General features: G+C 35.7%; 2 protein-coding genes across 2 annotated transcripts; one reads left to right on the forward strand and one right to left on the reverse strand.

Moving 5' to 3' along the window:
• The first annotated feature begins 1,189 nt into the window (after window positions 1-1,189).
• On the forward strand, window positions 1,190-13,363 carry LOC127966449 (uncharacterized). The gene is made up of 29 exons (XM_052567419.1): window positions 1,190-1,397; window positions 1,548-1,662; window positions 1,754-1,919; window positions 2,508-2,647; window positions 3,046-3,130; window positions 3,394-3,527; window positions 3,651-3,767; window positions 4,702-4,825; window positions 4,910-5,088; window positions 5,739-5,887; window positions 5,989-6,179; window positions 6,408-6,516; window positions 6,652-7,193; window positions 7,770-7,846; window positions 7,994-8,085; window positions 8,177-8,371; window positions 8,534-8,631; window positions 8,921-9,034; window positions 9,152-9,251; window positions 9,349-9,424; window positions 9,655-9,806; window positions 9,902-10,053; window positions 11,321-11,501; window positions 11,596-11,760; window positions 11,842-11,923; window positions 12,119-12,205; window positions 12,343-12,422; window positions 12,833-12,893; window positions 13,020-13,363. The coding sequence occupies exons 1-29, from the start codon at window positions 1,268-1,270 to the stop codon at window positions 13,066-13,068; spliced, it is 3,942 nt and encodes a 1,313-aa protein (XP_052423379.1). The 5' UTR covers window positions 1,190-1,267; the 3' UTR covers window positions 13,069-13,363.
• Window positions 13,357-17,206, reverse strand: LOC127966451 (spindle and kinetochore-associated protein 2). The gene is made up of 7 exons (XM_052567420.1): window positions 17,130-17,206; window positions 15,367-15,456; window positions 15,115-15,291; window positions 14,878-14,952; window positions 14,373-14,415; window positions 14,113-14,245; window positions 13,357-13,945 (listed from the first exon to the last, which is right to left on the reverse strand). Exons 1-7 carry the CDS (start codon window positions 17,157-17,159, stop codon window positions 13,804-13,806), a joined length of 690 nt encoding a protein of 229 aa, XP_052423380.1. The 5' UTR covers window positions 17,160-17,206; the 3' UTR covers window positions 13,357-13,803.
• Window positions 17,207-17,496: the final 290 nt, after the last annotated feature.

Below are 17,496 nucleotides of genomic sequence, written 5' to 3' on the forward strand. Positions count from 1 at the left end.
AACTATTTCGCTATTTACTCATTGATAACATTATTCACATTATTTACTCATTGCTTGGTTTATACATTGCTAACATTAAACAAACTGTTTTGTCGATCAATACTTAATAACAGAGCACATTACATACATTACATTTAAAACAGGGTTGCCAATGCTTTACATTTAGCAAACGCTTTTATCCAAAGCAACTTACAAATAAGGACAATGGAAGAAATCAAAAACAACAAAAGAGCAGTGAAATATAAGTGCTATAACAAATCTGTTAGCTTAAACGAAGTACAAGTAGCAAGGGCTTTTAAATGATATAATAAATTAAAAGAAAACAGATAGAATAGAAAAAGCAAGCTAGTGTTAGAGGTCTTTTTTAAATGAATAATAAATGAAAAGAAAATAGAATACAAAAAGATTAGAAAGATAGTTAGATTTTTTTGAGCACATCTTAGATAACTTACAAAAACCGATTATAACAACAACCCAATTATCTTACACGAGCTACTACGTCATTAATTTAGTTTCAAGGAACAACGTTTGATCCTTGAAGTAAATCTGCGCGGAGGAAGAAAACAGAAGGAAAAATAGTGCGCATCATACAATATTTTTTGCTAAAATTATTTTCTCACTTTAAAATGTATAAAAACTGCAATTTACACGTTAAAATATTAAAATCAGTAGTTAAAACACTGTAGTATCGATTCTAGATAACATTTGAAATGTCGATATTTCAAGATCCACCTAATAGTATTCATCCGCCGATTCCCAATGCACATCGGAATTATGAGAGCGTGAAGCTTAAAAAAGCATAATATCGAAGAACTTATTTGAATCTTTGTTTATTGTAAAAACTTATTTCTATTTCAATCGCAAATTTTAATTAGCGAAGGTGAACCGAACTCTACCTGAACGGGTAAATTATAATTCGATAAATAGGAATAGGCCTATTCATATTAAATGAGCTTGAGCTAATGGTGCCCGCTTCCTAGCATAGATACAGTTAAGTTGTTTACATTTAAATTTATGTTTGAGTGTGACAGAAGTCAGTAAGGTTATGTTTTCGCTGGTTAGTTTTCTTGTTAAACTTGTTTCTTTTTTCAACTTTATGCCTGAAGCCAATTTAACTATAAAAGCAGTAACAAGTAAGTATTTACTTAGTAAGTAAACATTTATGGCTCGGCTTGCTATGCTAAAATTATTTAACCAAGCATATTTCAGTTTTCAGGTGAGGAAGAAATCTTTGCTTTTCTAATTAGATCCATGAGACATCTGCATCATGACAGGGGTTCAGCCAATGCCCTGTCCAGTGCTCCTCGGCACAGTAAAAGGTGGAGGTTTATCAGCTCTTCTGCACAGATACACAATTGAGAAAAAAGTAGCAAAAGTGGAGAATGTGCTCAAAAAAGGTTAGCATACATCAGAGGCATTTCCAATTTATATATATATATATATATATATATATATATATATATATATATATATATATATATATATATATATATATTATAATGATTGTACATGTTTTATTAATACTTTTTAAATGACATTTTCCATAGGTGTGGGAGTTGACAGCATGAATCACCTTGGACAGACACCACTCTTTTGTGCGTCTCTCCTTGGCTTTGCCAGTGTAGCAGAGAAACTTCTACAGTATGGGGCAAACCCAAATCAGTAAAGTCAAACCTTCACTTAATAAGCCCACGAAGCTTGTTTGAATATGAAAATAGCATATTATCTCATGTGTGATGTTTATGTTCACCAGCCGCTGTAATGATGGAAGTACCCCCGTTCATGCTGCAGTTTTCTCTTGTAATCCCTGGCTGCTGAGTTCACTGCTGGATTCTGGCGGCGACCTGCGTCTCCATGATGACCAGGGCCGGATGCCGAAGGACTGGGCTAAGGCAGGTGCTCAGGAGAACAGTCCGAAGGTGTGTGCTGATTGTTTTGATGCTGCTTTGTTTCTGTACCTATAACATACAGCACCAGTGCAGCCTTAAACTTTGTCTTTATTATGACATAGTATTTCATAATGTAATCATCACTTTTTAATTGCAATTTTAATAGTTTCAACACATATAAGTATGTTTTTAATTAAAACTAGTGCTGTCAAACGATTCATCATGATTAATTGGATCCAAATCAAAGTTTTTGTTTACATAATATATGTATGTGTGCCGTGTATATAAATAAACACAAATGCATGTATATATTTCAGAAAAATAAGTTATGTTTTATATTTATTTGTAATATTAATTATGTGAATATAAATATAGACATATTAATACATGTAAATATTTTCAAATTATACTGTATTTGTGTATTTATATATCCATAATAAATATACAAAGAAAAAATATATTATGCAAACAAAAACTTTGATTTGGGATGTGACTAATCAATTGACAGCACTTATTAAAACACATTTATAATATTTTTTCAGTATAGTAGTAATTTCTTTGTATTTGCACCGCTGTGTAAAGGCATCATAAGACCATGTATTCTTTTTTTATCTACAGATGCTTGCTTTTCTGAAGAGATGTGAGTCTCAAATGCAGAGCTTGCTGCAAACCCATTCGTCCAGGGATGCGCGTACCACCCCAACCTCCTCAAAGACACTGCTCAGCTCTCCATCCCTGCTTAAGCTTTTGCGACCTTGGTAAGATCTGCAGCTCTTCCCCATACAGCAAGCAGTGTCAGCCCAGATCCGGCCCGAATGGATTTCACGCATGCCAGATGTGGGCCGGATCTGGGCCAACACTATATTGCTGTCTGGGTCTCTGGCCATTCATCTTTAGTAGTTAACACTTTCTGTGTTTTAAGGCTTGAATATGCAACTTTCAAAACCTTAACAGATTTTGGAACACTGGGAATAAAACACTTGACGACAGAGAACCAGAATGCAAATTAAAGGAAAATATGTACAAACATTGTTTAATGTTCTCCAGCCTTTAGTTATAGTGTCATTTAGAAAAAGAGAACAGTGATTCAAGATTCTGATTGATTCTGATACAAAAGTAAAAGTAAAGGTTTACATATATTTGTTTTTCTCTATAGGGCATCTGGGCTCACTCATGAAGATAAAATAAATCATAAGATGTCTGCCTGTGATATGACGATGCAGTGTTTTGGCTATGGAAAGGTATGCCTAAACATTTTTCCTCTCTCTTGCAAATATTTTGAGAAGATTAAACCTGAACACACATCACATTTTTAGTAATATGCATAAATGTTTCCACATTTATTAACAAACATGTTCTAAATCCTAGACTATGATTATAAGGATTATAAAATGAACGTTCCCCGTTCCATTAGCATACAAAATCTACTAAACACAATGTACTTTCATGTTGACAGCTATTAATCACATTAAGCTGTTAAGATGTTGTTCTGTAATCATTACAGTTATACTCTGAGAGGCCAGAGTTGGGTCTGGGACTGGCTGCTTCTGTGCCCTTGATAAGTGAAAGTGATTTAACTCAAGCTAATGATGAGCTTCTTAATTCCTTTATGTGTGGATCTTTCATACGTATGACCAAGTAAGACATTGTAATCAAGCCATGACCTTTATTGAATATGCATGAAGTCAGAGGACAGATTGAAATGGATTTACAGCATTTCCTTACAGCAAACGTAATCATCTTTTTAAAAATGTGCCTTAGTTGCAGTTGGAAAGGATGTCGTGTCACTGTTAAAGAGCTGCATGATCAGATTGTGCAACAATATGAAGAACGTGATGGTCTCCTGGATCTGCTCATTTCTGAGCAGGAGTATTGCTGGTAGGACAATGAACAATCTTAAAAAGCTACAAAAGAGTTTGACATTAGACATGTAAAGGGCTGTTATTAATAAAACTTGATTTAGATGATAAATCTTTCTGTATCATTTTATAGACAATATGAATTTTTGTTTTGCTGTGCTGTAATGTTCTGTGTTTCTGAGTGAAACTGAATGAAATTTTTTCCAATTAGATTTGATGAAACATGTTGGGCTGTGATGTGATTGGTTAATATTATATTGGTTATTATTATTTTCCCGGGCCACACAGCTGTTCATCAAAAAACAAACAAAAAAAAAAAAAAAAAAAAATACAAATAAAGATATCACCTTGATAAAAGACTATTAAACCTTAATTATTATTTTTTGAGTTATGGACATAATGCAATCTATGTTATTTTAGTGATACTTAGATCCTATTGTAGTTTTATTTTATTTTAGGTTTGCATTTAAAATGTAATATTTATGTTGTACTAATTTTGTTGTTTTTAGTTTTATAAATATAAATATATATATATGTCTATACATTTTTTTTATTCATTTGTATTTCAGTTTTAGTTTTTCAGTACATCAACGAAATTAAAAAGAAACATTTTATAACATTTATTTCAATATAAATCTTTTATATTTATAAATATAAATCTTTTTTTTGTTTGTTTTAGTTTTAGCTATAGTTTTAGTTACCTATAACAATAACCCTGTTTAGAATCATGCACAATTAAACCAGTGACGTTTTTCAATAGATTTATTAAGATTCATTTTAATTTAATGTTGACAGAAATGGAATACTTTAATTATGGAATACGTCAGCTTAAAATGAAAGTTGTATAATCATTTGTTGAAGTAATTCAAAACCTGTATTATTTTTTTCTACATTGTCATGTGTTATCTAAATACACTGTGCAGTAGCAATGGTTGCTATTATATCCTGTGTAGTCAGCTATCTCACCCGCACCTGCTGCTGCTGATGGCTGTGAGTGTGTCCATTGACCTGGACAGCACAAAGCTGGTCTATGAGAGAGTAAATGTGGGGTCCCTGTACAGTCTGCTGCACCAAAAGGTAATATTTGAAATTTCAAAAAGATTTATAAATGGCTGAGAATTGGTTTTATCTTAAAATGTGTTCCTTGTTTACAATCTGCAGCGGGATGAGTATCCTCTCCTACAGCTGGTTGACCTGTTATCAGTGGTGCTACAGGTGTGTGAGGTGTTAATGTACCTGCATGGCCGATCTCTGGTGCTCCGAGCCCTTTCCTCACACACTGTACTCATTGTGCACCCTGGAATTGCCAAGGTTACAGGCCTCGGGTTTATTGTGCCCAGGTACACTGTTCTCACTAAAGTCATATATTAAAGGGATCATGACATGAGAAATCATATTTGCCTTGATCTTTTGGCATATAAGAGGTCTTTGTATTATTACAACATCCTGCGAGCTTCATAGATTAAAACGTCCTCCTCATTGTAAACAAAGCATTTATTTTATCAAGCTCCAAAAACAGCTTGTTTTGGATCTGAGGTGCAAGATGACGTCACCTGGGCACAAACGTTTGCATAAACACTGTATCCAGAGCAAGACATTGACGAATAGTCATCCTCTGCTTAACAGCTGACACTTGATTACACTGAATATGAGTATCACGTCGCGTGATTACTGATTCCTGACAAGCCTTAAAGGACCCGCCCCTTAAAAACAGGTCATTTCAGACAGAGAATCAGAATAGGGGTTAGAAATAAAATAATTTTCCCACATATTTCCTTATTTTTGTGGGCAAAAAACTTTTTTAAAATTACAAGTAAACCTCAAGGAACAAATGAAAATAATAAAATGTCATGGCCCCTTTAAATTAAATCAAGACTATATATTTAAAATAACCTGAATTTAGGAAATGAGTCAATTAAATGGCTTACATTCATAATGGACACAGTCTTTTAGCTGTTTAACTTACCTTTACCCTCTTTTCCAATTGCAGTGAGGGAACGAGCACCTACACCCCACCTCTCGTTCCTCTACCTCTCAGCCTTATCAACTGGGCAGCTCCAGAAGTGATCAGATGTAGAGCATGTACAGGAAAAGCCGATCTCTATAGTGTGTGCACCCTTATACAGGAGATCTACACAGGTACCTTCATGCATGCGATGCAAACTGTAGAGCTTGTGTAATGGATATTGTTTTGTGTTGCCAGCTTGCAACTTGTAAAGCAGTTATATTGACTTGTACAGATGCTTTGCCATGGGGCTCCACAGACCCACGCTGGATAAAACGGTCGGTTGAAGCTGGACAGGCTCTGATAGCAAACCCTGCCGTGCCTGAGCCTTATTACCAGTTCCTGCAGGAGGGCCTGCAACACAGAGCCCAGCACAGGACCAGCAACCTGCATGACTTGTGCTTTAATTTACGCTGTTATATAAGGGTTTGTACAATGGTCTAGCTCTGATACTGTATCTCTTCAGTATGTATCAGTGCACATGTAACATGCTTTTTTTTCTGGATGTGCACTACTGTTCAAACGTCTTTTACGAAAATTTTAAATCAGTAAGTAAAATGATTTAGGATATGATATACAAGGTTTTTCGAGATATAGAGAGTAATATACAGTATATCAGCATGAGAGTAAATGGTGCAATCTGATCTACAACAGGAGATAAGAAGCGAGAATAAGAGAAGTGGATGGAACTCATGGTCAGCTCTTCAGAGCATCCCTAGATGGAACACTGACATCAATCAGACGAGAGAGCAGGACAAATCTGGTGAGATTTCCATTCAGTCATTATTAGAGAAAGTTTTAGAGCATAGAAAATGATCGCGTTTGTGAGAAAGTGTCTGGTAAGAACATTAAGTTAATGTAATATATTAATATAGTTTGTCCTATTCTTTCCTCTTAGTATATCAGGACAGCAGGACTGCAGTTCATAAGGAGACCCAAGAAAATCACCTGGAAGGAATCTACAAAGAAGAAGAGGAGTCCACCACAGACACTGATTACCTCCACTGGGATATTTCGCATAGTGACGTCACTGCTTTGCATGAATGGCCAACTACCCATCATATTCCACTTTCTGAGCCACCTTGTTCTAACTGTAGTGATACAGACAAGGATCTGGCAATTAGCCGCTCCATCTCAAAGCATACTGGCTCCATTGTTCTCAACCTTAAAGTGTCTCAGGTTCTTCTACAGCAGGCTGAACAGAGTCTGGATAATGTAGAGGCCACCCAATTGGACGCTCCATGCTTTGATGAGGTGGATGCTGTGATGAAGAGGGTGAACATGGCAAAAGAGTGCAGTGATGGTGTTGGGAAGGCTGTGGGACCACCGTTTAAAAATTATATTCCCAACTGGACCATTAATGGAGATGACGAGGACAGTCAGTACAGCTCGGCTCAAGATGAGAGCTTCGACAGCACATCCCTTCCTAGGAGTGTAAAGGTATGTGTCATGTTTGATCAGTTTAATATGCCCTTGCTGAATAAAAGTTACGGAGCCCCGCACATGAAATGCAGGATAAAATATTAGGCTAAATCGTGTGCACGATTTACTAATTCGTTCCCTCAATGTACTAAAATGTGCTCACGATTACTATTGCGTTCCCTCGATTTACTATTTTGTTCACTCGATTTATAAATTGTGCGCACGATTTACTAATTCGTTGCCTCGATTTGCTAAATCGTGCACACAATTTAGCAAATCAAGGGAACGCAATAGTTAATCAAGGGAACGCAATAGTAAATCGAGGGAACGCAATAGTAATCGTGTGCACGTTTTAGTATATTGAGGGAACAAATTAGTAAATCATGTGCACAATTTATTAATTTTTTCTTGCATGTCATGTGCGGGGCTCCGTAAAAAGTATTCATTTCTTGAAGAAAAAAAAAAAACGAAACTAAATGAGTGAAGCATACCCCAACAGAGATCACCTACAAACAAAAAAGGAATAGAAATCAGTAAAGCTTAATGATTGAAATAAATTATTGAAAAAATATGAGGAAAAAGCTTTACTTACAGGAAGAGAACAGGGACTTGAAGAGAGTTGAAACAACAAAAAGAGGACCGCAACAGACAGGACGTCAAAAGTCAGAGAGGTACAACAGTATAAGAACATTAGCAGAAAAAGACTGATATAAGTCAAAAGAAGAAAGATAGATGGATAGCAACAACAGGAAGGATATATATGAACAAATAGGCAAGAACATGACAAAACAATAAGCAAATACATTTCTTTGTTTCAGGTTACATGTGCGGTTTGGGTTGTCAGAGACTCAGAAAGATGACACACACCAATCTCTTGAAAATCACGTCCAAACAAAACCCTCATGGACCAGTGAGAAACAACAGCCACACCATTCACTATCTTCATGCGTAATTTATCCAGTTCAAAGACATGTGACCTGTTGTGTGTGTACTCGTTGTAGGTGAGGTTAGTGAAATGGTGGCCCTAATGACACGTGGGTGGTTGGGGTCACCCTTGAGTGCTTTTGGCAGCAGTGACAGTGAGGATGTAGGAGAGCAACAGCTCCACCTACAGGACAGCCATAGTGTGAAAGGCTACCAGGAATATGAGAACCAGGAAAGCAATGATCTGGAGCATCTATTCAAGAGTTTTGCTGGTAATGAAATTACTGTTAAAGGGATAGTTCATCTAAAAATGACAATTTTGTCGTCATTTACGGACCCTCATGCTGTTAACCCTCTGACAATTTTATATTAAATTCCATTTTTTTAATTGTTGTAAATATTAAAAAATGTGTTTAAATGCTATTCAATGGCAGGTATTCAGAGTGATAGTGAGGAGAGCACAAATGACCGTACTATCTATCACACTTTTGATGTGACAAACGGAGTGCTGGAGGTGACAAGCCAAACTGAGGTGATAAACTATGATTTTATATATATATATATATATATATATATATATATATATATATATATATATATATATATATATTTTTTATATATATATATATATATATATATATATATATATATATATATATATATACAAAAGTTTGTTTGATAAGGCCAGTGTGAGTATAATAAATTGTCATTTAAAACTAAATCAAGATTGCTATATGACTTTAACATTACAGGTGGACTTCTACAACAAAATGCTATCAAACTTCTAAATATGTTCCCTTTAATGTATGTTATGTCTGAAGGATGAGGGAAGTTCAGATTGTTTGGACTGTACACAGACACAGCAGTCTAGCATGTTCTACACACCCAAACATCACCTGTCCAACCACACATCATCTGGTGAAGAGCGTTCTCAGGTAAAAATACAAAATGCAATTTTATATATTAAAAATTTAATATATCAAAATCAGATTAGGCACATGCCTTGAAGAATAAAAGAGATAGATTTCCTCTTCCCTTGTTATGTCTTTCAGTCACTGAGCTCAGAGGATGAGTTGGACGTCACAGTGGAGGTGTGTCGTCCCAGCACATCTCCAGCAGAGGGAAAGCAGGCTGGTGAAAACAGTCTGAGTGGTATGTAGATCAAAACTGCGTGCATTAATTTCATTGCCTGCTTTGTGGGTAACGTCTGTCTTTTTTTATAACCGTTATGTCACCCTTGTTTATCTAGAATACCAGCTTGCTCAAGAGGACTCAACAGAATCTGAATCCATTACTCCAGTGCACAGGTGTATTCCTACCATCAGGTACAAGAAATAAATCATCTCACACAAAGCTCAGTAACAGATGATATAATTCAGTTTATTGTAATATAAATGTTCTTTTTTATTAACTGTTAAGGTTTTTTACTTTTTTAAATATTAACATTATATAACTTTTCTTAAGTGCATTTGTATGTATAAGTCTTTTGTCATTATAAATGGAACCTTCTTTTGTTGAGTCTGTGCTCCACATTTTGATAATTTTGTTCGATCAGTTGTTTGCCAGGCCTGGCTGAGATTGCAGACCTCTCCAGCATATCCTGTTCACCAGCCAGTCACCTAGAATGGGTGGAGTCAGCCGAAGCCCCGCCCATCCCTCTCAGCAGAGGACATCCACCCTGTAACAGCACCCCACGCAGCCCAAAAGGTAAACTGGGAATCAGAAGAATGCAACATGAATCAAGATTCAGAATATGTTGTGTGGGTCAGTTTCGTCTAATTGTGAACTCCGTTTAATTACAGGCCATAGGGCACACCTTAGAGATGTGCAGGGTAGCAATGAGCCCCTCCCTCACCTCCAGAGCTTGTTGGACACGTCACCATGGGGCAGTGCTCCATCCAATACTGTCTGCACAGAGAGTTTCGCCACAGTCAGCGCAGGAGACAGCAGCACTGTCCGTCAATGAATCATGATATTTGAATTATTACATTTCTGACAACAATCATATCAGTATCAGCCAATAAATGTGACTTTTTATGTTTTTCCATATCAGTCCAATAAGTAAAATGGACTGATATACAGCTGACAATTTATACTCTGAAAAACACCCCAGATTGTTTACACTAATTGGCCTAAATAATGTTAAATCTAAAATGTCTACATAGAGCCTGTTTTTTATTTTATTAAAATTTTTAACACGCATAGTGTAAAAGAATGTTGGCTATGTATTAAAAATAAGAATTAAAAAATAAGTTAAAAAGAAAAAAAATATAGTTACAAATAAATACAGAAAATAAATAAAAGGTGATGCAAAAATTTAGCAATAATTAATTGATTTTATCATGTAATTTATTACTTTACTTTCCATTTTTTATAAATATTTATTTGATTAATAATTATCTATCTATCTGTCTGTCTTTTAAGGTGGGTGTTTTTTAATTTTTTTTAATTTTTTGATCTAGATTTCATAAGTATTAATCATTTCAGTTATTGCCCAAAATGTCAGTATCAGTGCATCTCTGATTTCTAATACGTGACCCTGGACCACAAAACCACCTTTTTAAAAAAATAATAATAAAAAGCTGAATAAATCAGCTATACATTGATGTCCTATCCTAACAAACTGTTGAAAACTATTTGAAAATCTGGAATCTGAGGGGGCAGACAAATCCAAATATTGAGAAAATTGTCTTTAAAGTTGTCCAAATTAAGTCCTTATCATTGCATATTACTAATCAAAAATGAAAAGTTTATATATATTCACAGTAGGAAATTTACTAAATATCTTTATGGAACATTATCTTTAATATACTAATGATTTTTGGCATAAAAGAAAAATCGATAATTTTGACCAATACAATGTTCCTATAAATATACCTACTTAAGACTTGTTTTGTGGTCCAGGGTCATCTTAAATGTAATCTATTAAATGTAGTCTTTACTGGCATAAAATTATGGTACACTCTAGTCATCAGATATCTTCAGTATTATTATTAGTTTTATGCTATTGACATCTTTTCTGTGTTTTCGCAACTTGAATTCACTCAGAGCATTTTCAGTAAAGACAACTTCTTTATATTAAAAACAAAAGCTTGTTTGTTGTTTTGTTGAAGAAGCTTGCATCTGATAAATCTAAATGTACCATTATCTTATTTTTGCCTCAGTATAGTCACAGCTGCAGCATTTATACTGATATCCTTCTATACTGCTTCTCTTTTCAGACAAATGCCTCTGTGTCCAGCATTCTGCAGTCTCCAGTAAAAATCAACATCTCTAAGGATGGAAGGGAGGAAATAGACTCTTCCTCCAGCGGTAATGCAGAGTTCACCACTGCCAGCTCTGGAGCCAGACAGACCACTGAGACCAGCCAGGGGCCCAGTGAAGAGACTGAGCATCCTGCTGGTTCGACAGTTTGTTGTTCATTGCAACCGTATTTAAAAATGTAATAATGTATTTGCCATGAGAAGGGAAAACTGTTCGTTTGTGCTTCCTGCAGAGAATAATAATGTGGGTGAGGAGGGAGCGGAGGTAGGTGATGATGACCTGTCAGACTCTGAACGTCAATGTGAGCAAGAGTCCTCTGATGAAAAGGTGTTTGATGATGAAGACATTGCAGAGAAGATGGAAGGATGTGAGGGTGAAAACCCATGTCAGATACATGGTAAGACAGATCTACAGTAGGACTGTGGTTTTATTAGCTTAAATGAGGAATTGAAGAAATGTGCTTGTTTTTTTTTTTCAGACCTTCATCCAGATCACAACCCTGCTGAAAATGCAAACTGTCAGAAAAGAGAGAAGAGTCACAGCCTTGATGAAACTGAGAGGTAAAACCCCCAATAGTTTGCAGTAGTATAAGGCTTTACTTTATGACACGGTGATGACAAAAAAAAGACAAAGTGAGATATATCAGTGAAATGGCATCTATTAAAATTGTCAGGAGGTTCTGTTATTTGTATTTTCCTCTCTTAAAACTAAAATTAAGTTGCTTCTACTTTGAAATGGCATATGAAATCTTGCAGGGCAAGCTCCACCCTTGATGAGGATCTACAGAGAATGTTTTTGGAAAGAGCCACAGAACAGAGAAACCCTAGAGACCCAGGGTCCCTGTGAGTGCTGAAGCTCTATGTTTTTCTTTGCAGACACAAAGACGGTCTCAAAAACCAGCCTCTGGATTTTTATAAATAGGATTAAATGTCTTCTGAATGATATTTTACTGTCAAACATTAATCTGTACTTGGTCTAGCGTGTCTGACATAAAAGGAGAGGGGGATGTGAGAGAGGACTTGGGTTGTCCAGAAGGGCACTACATAGAGACAGCAACAGGTGCGTGGATAGAAGTCTTTTTCTAGTCTCCTTTCAAGGCCTAATACAGACCCCTTTTCAGCAAACATTATGATGTTTTTTGTGGGCGGAGCTTAGGTGGAGGCAGAAAGATTCCCCGGACTGCTTCTCCATCACTAGCTATCAAGATTTGTTTGCTTGTTTTTAACAATGACCGGAGAAACATGATTTACCTGAATAGATAAGGTCACTCACTGTCTGGGGCCGCAGTTGTTATTTCAAAAACAAAACCAGATTGGCCGACACATATCCTCACTCAGTGAATGCATAATCAAACCCACATAAATTACTAAATGGATTAGTAGGGCTATTTATCTTATAAATATAGGGCTTATAATGAATTACATGGGTTCCTAGCACTACAGGTAGTTTTTTGTGTTTTCTTTTTGTAGAATGTATAAACAAGCTAGGAGAGAAGATTGAGGCAGCTGATCAGGAGAACCATCCTAACAGGTATACAAGATGCTTAAAATGAAACATATTTGACCCTTATGCTTATATATTAGAAAAATCCTGCTGGATTTTCTGGTTGAAAATGCTCCAGAATTAATTTTTGTAATTACGTTGTTTAATTATTAGCGGAGGTCTTGAGCAGACACTTCCAGAGTCAGTCAAACTGCACTGTTGAAGAGAAGCTGTTCCCTATGTTTTGCATCTGCATTGTTTCCATTTTAGATGCTTAAGGCATGTGGTTTGTGTTCTTTAAGTTTAAGTTACTGTTTAATGAAGAAAATGTTCCAAATATTTAGCTTCCAGACTTCTTTTTTTATGTACATCAACAGTTTGAGCTTTGATGTTACTATGGAATACATTTTTAAATGTTTTCACATGTATTTAAATGTTCTGATGTTGTTGTTACAGAAATGTATTGCCAGTGCCTTGTTGCATTCAGTAGCTTTCAAATAAAGGAAACATATAAGAAAAGACATTTTATTGCATACTCAAAATATTTATAACCGTAACCTATCTAAAAATCTTACCATTCAAATAGTCTCCCTTGCTTCACTAAGATCTGAAATTTCATAAACACCTGCTTCACTTTACAAAAAATATAAACTCTTATGCGAACAGTTTCTTTCTTATACAAACCTAATGATGCCACAGCAGGTCATGATCTAATTTAATAAATGGCTGCATACGTAAATAACAGCCAAAAATAAGTTTAGTGCTTAAAATTATTTTCTTTTAAAATGTATGCAATTCTGATTAATGGATATACTTTAACTTTATGGATGCAATGTTTATTAAGTGTTTTGAAGTCGCCATTATTCTTGTTCTAAATGGTTGATCCAATCAAAGTGCAAGAAGGGATATACTTCAGCACAGAGGTGGAAGGAACTGGATGATTTATATGTTTTGATGTCTATTTTGTTCCTGTTTTTGCCAGCAATGACACAAGTCCTTTTTTATCCAGTTCAATGATTTTGAGATGCTGTAAGGTCTTCAATGCAGAATCACTGACTTTCATGTTCAGCTTCTTCATCCTCTGAGTGCTTATTGGCCCCCTGAAAAGTCAAGAATGAAAATATTGAAATAAAATGTATTAGATAATACTTTTATAGTACAAGTAAAAAGTCACTTAGTTGTCTTAAGTTACAGGACGTGATCGATCATGTTAGGGCTCAGGGTTAAAGGTAATGTGTTATGTTTGCACAAATATGACCAGACAAACCTGTCCTTATCGGAGAAGTACTCGGATAACTGCTTATAGAGCATGTTGAGGTCATTCAGCTTCAAGTTACCACGTACACTCCGTGGGACGGTCTCAAAAGTCCCCTCAGAAACCTCGTCACACACGTTCTGTGCTGCAAGAGTGAAAAAAAAAAGCACAGTAAATTTCATAATTATTCATATTGACACTGATTCTGATGACCCTTGACACTGTGCCAGTGATGCAAATGCTTAATGTTGACAGTCCTCTTCTGTCCTTACATTCAGACTGTGCTTGAGTTTGAGGTTCTCCTGTAGGCACATCCTAAAGAAACAGAAACACATTCACCAACTCAAAGTAGCTTTAACCTTAAAACGTCAAAAATATTTATTTTAATGAGTACATGCAACTGCTGTTCAAAAATTAGAGGGAGTATGATTTTGTTTAATTTTATTAAAATTAAGACTTCTATTTATTTAGGATGCATTAAACTGATCAAAAGTGACAGCGGAAACATTTAAAATGTTAAAAAAAATAAAAATATTTAAACGAAATTCTTTGTGTTCTTCAAAGAATTCTGAAAAAAAATTATGAAAACAAGAAATAATTTATTAAATCAGATAAGTTATTTTAAATTGTAATAATATTTCACAATTTTTTTGTTAAATGTTTATATAGTATTTGATCAAATTGATGTAGAAACTTCTTACAATACCAACCCCAAATTTTTGAACTGTAGTGTAGTTGTGTAATCATGGTAATAAAAAGCTTTACAAAATGCCTAACCTCTACATTTAATGCGGCGATGGATGAGCAGAGAAAATCTCTCGCTTCTTGTTCTTCTTTTGTCAGCGGTGGAACCTTGAACAAGATTTTCCATTAGCATAGTCCAAACCCAAAAACCTGTAAAGACTAATCCTTAACTATAGTGAAATCACTGCGTATGGCCTCTAGTGTAGTTAGATTACCATGGACTGCTTTTGGTTTAAGATTTTGGCCATTGTTGCACAACCCAACAAATACCTGCACATCTGCTGTGTTCTGCAGCTGTTGAACCAGCTGCACAGTGGTGTCCAGGTGAGCTCGTATTGAATCCATTGATCGTTTCTGTTCAGCCGTAATCTCCTCCACCTGCGTGCACAGGGCCGCATGCCGTGCTTTGATCGCCGACAGGTTCTCCAGCAACTGAACAGGGTTTCCCTGAAATCCACAACCACAGATTTAGAAACACTGACTCGGTCCGTATTTAAAATAAAAAAATGAATACGAACATACCTCAAACGTGCCCGCTTCTCGCGCATTGGCCATGAAGTCAAATTTCAGCCGCTTTTCCACATATTCTATATCAGCTTCTGCTTTCTGGAACTACAAGGACACAGATCTAAACATCAAAATTCAGTAAGCATTCACAAGATTTGAATCGGGGTCGACTGCTGTTTGTATGCTTTAGTGGCCAATTCGAATGAGGGAACAACCTAAAACCTGAAACCCTATTAGCAATATTGCACTACTCTGAACACAGTGGACAGCAGAGGCAATACTGATAGGGTCCCAAGAATTAGGATTAGACATGACCTGTAAAACAGAGAGGACAAACCACAATATGCCAGATGAGACGGTGGGCGCACATCTTTGAAAACATTCAAACATTGTGCAAAGCTGCTCTCAGATGCTTTGACAATACTATTGCACTGCTAGCTGTCCAGTACAGTAGTGCAATGAAGTCAGAGCACCTGTTAACAGCACTTGATGCAGCTGGCTACGCTGTTGACCCTATCTTTGAGAAAAATCCCTGGCCAATGCCCTTTTAACATTGCACTGCTTTAATAACTGGGTTATCAGTAGTACAATATAAAAGGGGCACTGGACAGACGGTACACATTCAGGGCGGTCCATTTGCATGCTGAAATATCCAATCATGTAAATAATGTCAACAAAAAGCCTGGGAAGAAAAAACTGTTGTCACATAAACATTAAAACATTATAAGGTTGAGATACAGTAATGTAGACATGTCATAATGTGACATAATACAGGCAATAATTTTTTTAAGTGAGTGTTTATTGTTATGGTATTTTATTATAGATATTTTGCATTTATCTAATTTAATAGGCAACATCCGTAATTGTTCAGATAGATCCTTTAAATTTTTTACTTAAAATACCTAAAAAAAAATATATATATATATATATATATATATATATATATATATATATATATATATATATATATATATATATATATATCTCATAATTATTACTAGGCATTTCTAACTGGCAGTGTAGTAAAGTTACTAATGCTAGTTTGCTACAAAGAGCAACTGCGCCCCCTATCGTCTCCACTTCCTAACGATATTTTAACTCATTAAAAAAATATATTATTGCATGTTATTACGGTTTTACTTAAACAGAATACCAACATAGCTTTTATGAGATTTTGCAGGCATGCAAATAATCAGTATTAAAAAGCTAAACTTTTAATGAGGTCTGTGAATCCAGAAACAATGCACACATTTTATAGAATATCAGTCTATAACAATTGCTACGATAACTGGTGTTTATATAAACTTATAATGTTTACACATATTTATAGATCTTATCGAATAAGGTCTAAGGAGTAAGTGCGGGATGAAGCGCGAGGACTCGAACACAGGCCCTCATGCACCCGCAGCCCCTCACCGCGCTCAGCGCTTCACACAGCAGCCATCGTGCCAAATTAACACTTTTCGGAGTGAATGCCATGGTTTCGATTCAAATTATGCACATTACAGTAAATTAATCATATTCGGGCTGATTTTTGCTGTAAATAGAACTGAAAAAAAGACATTAGCAGAGGCACTAGTTAGCCATCCAGCTACATGTTTTCGTAATTTTTCAACCTGAGGGAAAGTCAGAGGCATTTACAGAACATGTAATTCTTCGTGTTTGTTCTACGTTGTCTATCGCAAAGGCACCTGTGTCACAAACCAATAAACACGTACGGTCGGTTTACACTTGAAAACATCTGATGTAAACGTTTGGCTGGGGAAAAATCAGCTTACCATCGCCTCCAGCTTATCAACTGTCTCCATGTTGAATAGTTTACATTCCTGAAGCAGCCCCGGAAATATAAAGCTCGCAGCAGAACGCAAGACCTTCTCTGATTGGTCGTCTGTCAGAGAGCGTGGAAGATGATTGGTCAGTTCGGACTCAGAGGGAGAACGAGAGGAAAAGGGGCGGTATGTTCGGGATGGAATTCAACGTCCTTGTACCAAATTTATTTTACTGTCTATGCAAATACTATACGAGACTTTTCTTGTACGTACTGCACAGTCTATGTATAATGCATAGTATTTAAAATTTAGTATTACATATGTATGCAGAATTCAGTGAATTTAGTGTTTTTTTGTTTTTTGTTTTGTTTTGTTT

This window comes from Carassius gibelio, chromosome B10 (assembly GCF_023724105.1).
Source record: "Carassius gibelio isolate Cgi1373 ecotype wild population from Czech Republic chromosome B10, carGib1.2-hapl.c, whole genome shotgun sequence".
Taxonomy (NCBI): domain Eukaryota; kingdom Metazoa; phylum Chordata; class Actinopteri; order Cypriniformes; family Cyprinidae; genus Carassius; species Carassius gibelio.

Excerpts from the sequence above, each read along its gene's own strand:
- LOC127966449 (XM_052567419.1), top strand. The coding sequence starts at position 1,268 with ATGACAGGGGTTCAGCCAATGCCCTGTCCAGTGCTCCTCGGCACAGTA. Across the intron at positions 1,663-1,753 it reads TATGGGGCAAACCCAAATCA|CCGCTGTAATGATGGAAGTA; the intron begins GTAAAGTCAAAC and ends TATGTTCACCAG. Across the intron at positions 3,768-4,701 it reads TCTGAGCAGGAGTATTGCTG|TCAGCTATCTCACCCGCACC; the intron begins GTAGGACAATGA and ends TATCCTGTGTAG.
- LOC127966451 (XM_052567420.1), bottom strand. The coding sequence starts at position 17,159 with ATGGAGACAGTTGATAAGCTGGAGGCGATG. Across the intron at positions 14,953-15,114 it reads AGAACACAGCAGATGTGCAG|GTTCCACCGCTGACAAAAGA; the intron begins GTATTTGTTGGG and ends ATCTTGTTCAAG. Across the intron at positions 13,946-14,112 it reads TACTTCTCCGATAAGGACAG|GGGGCCAATAAGCACTCAGA; the intron begins GTTTGTCTGGTC and ends TTGACTTTTCAG.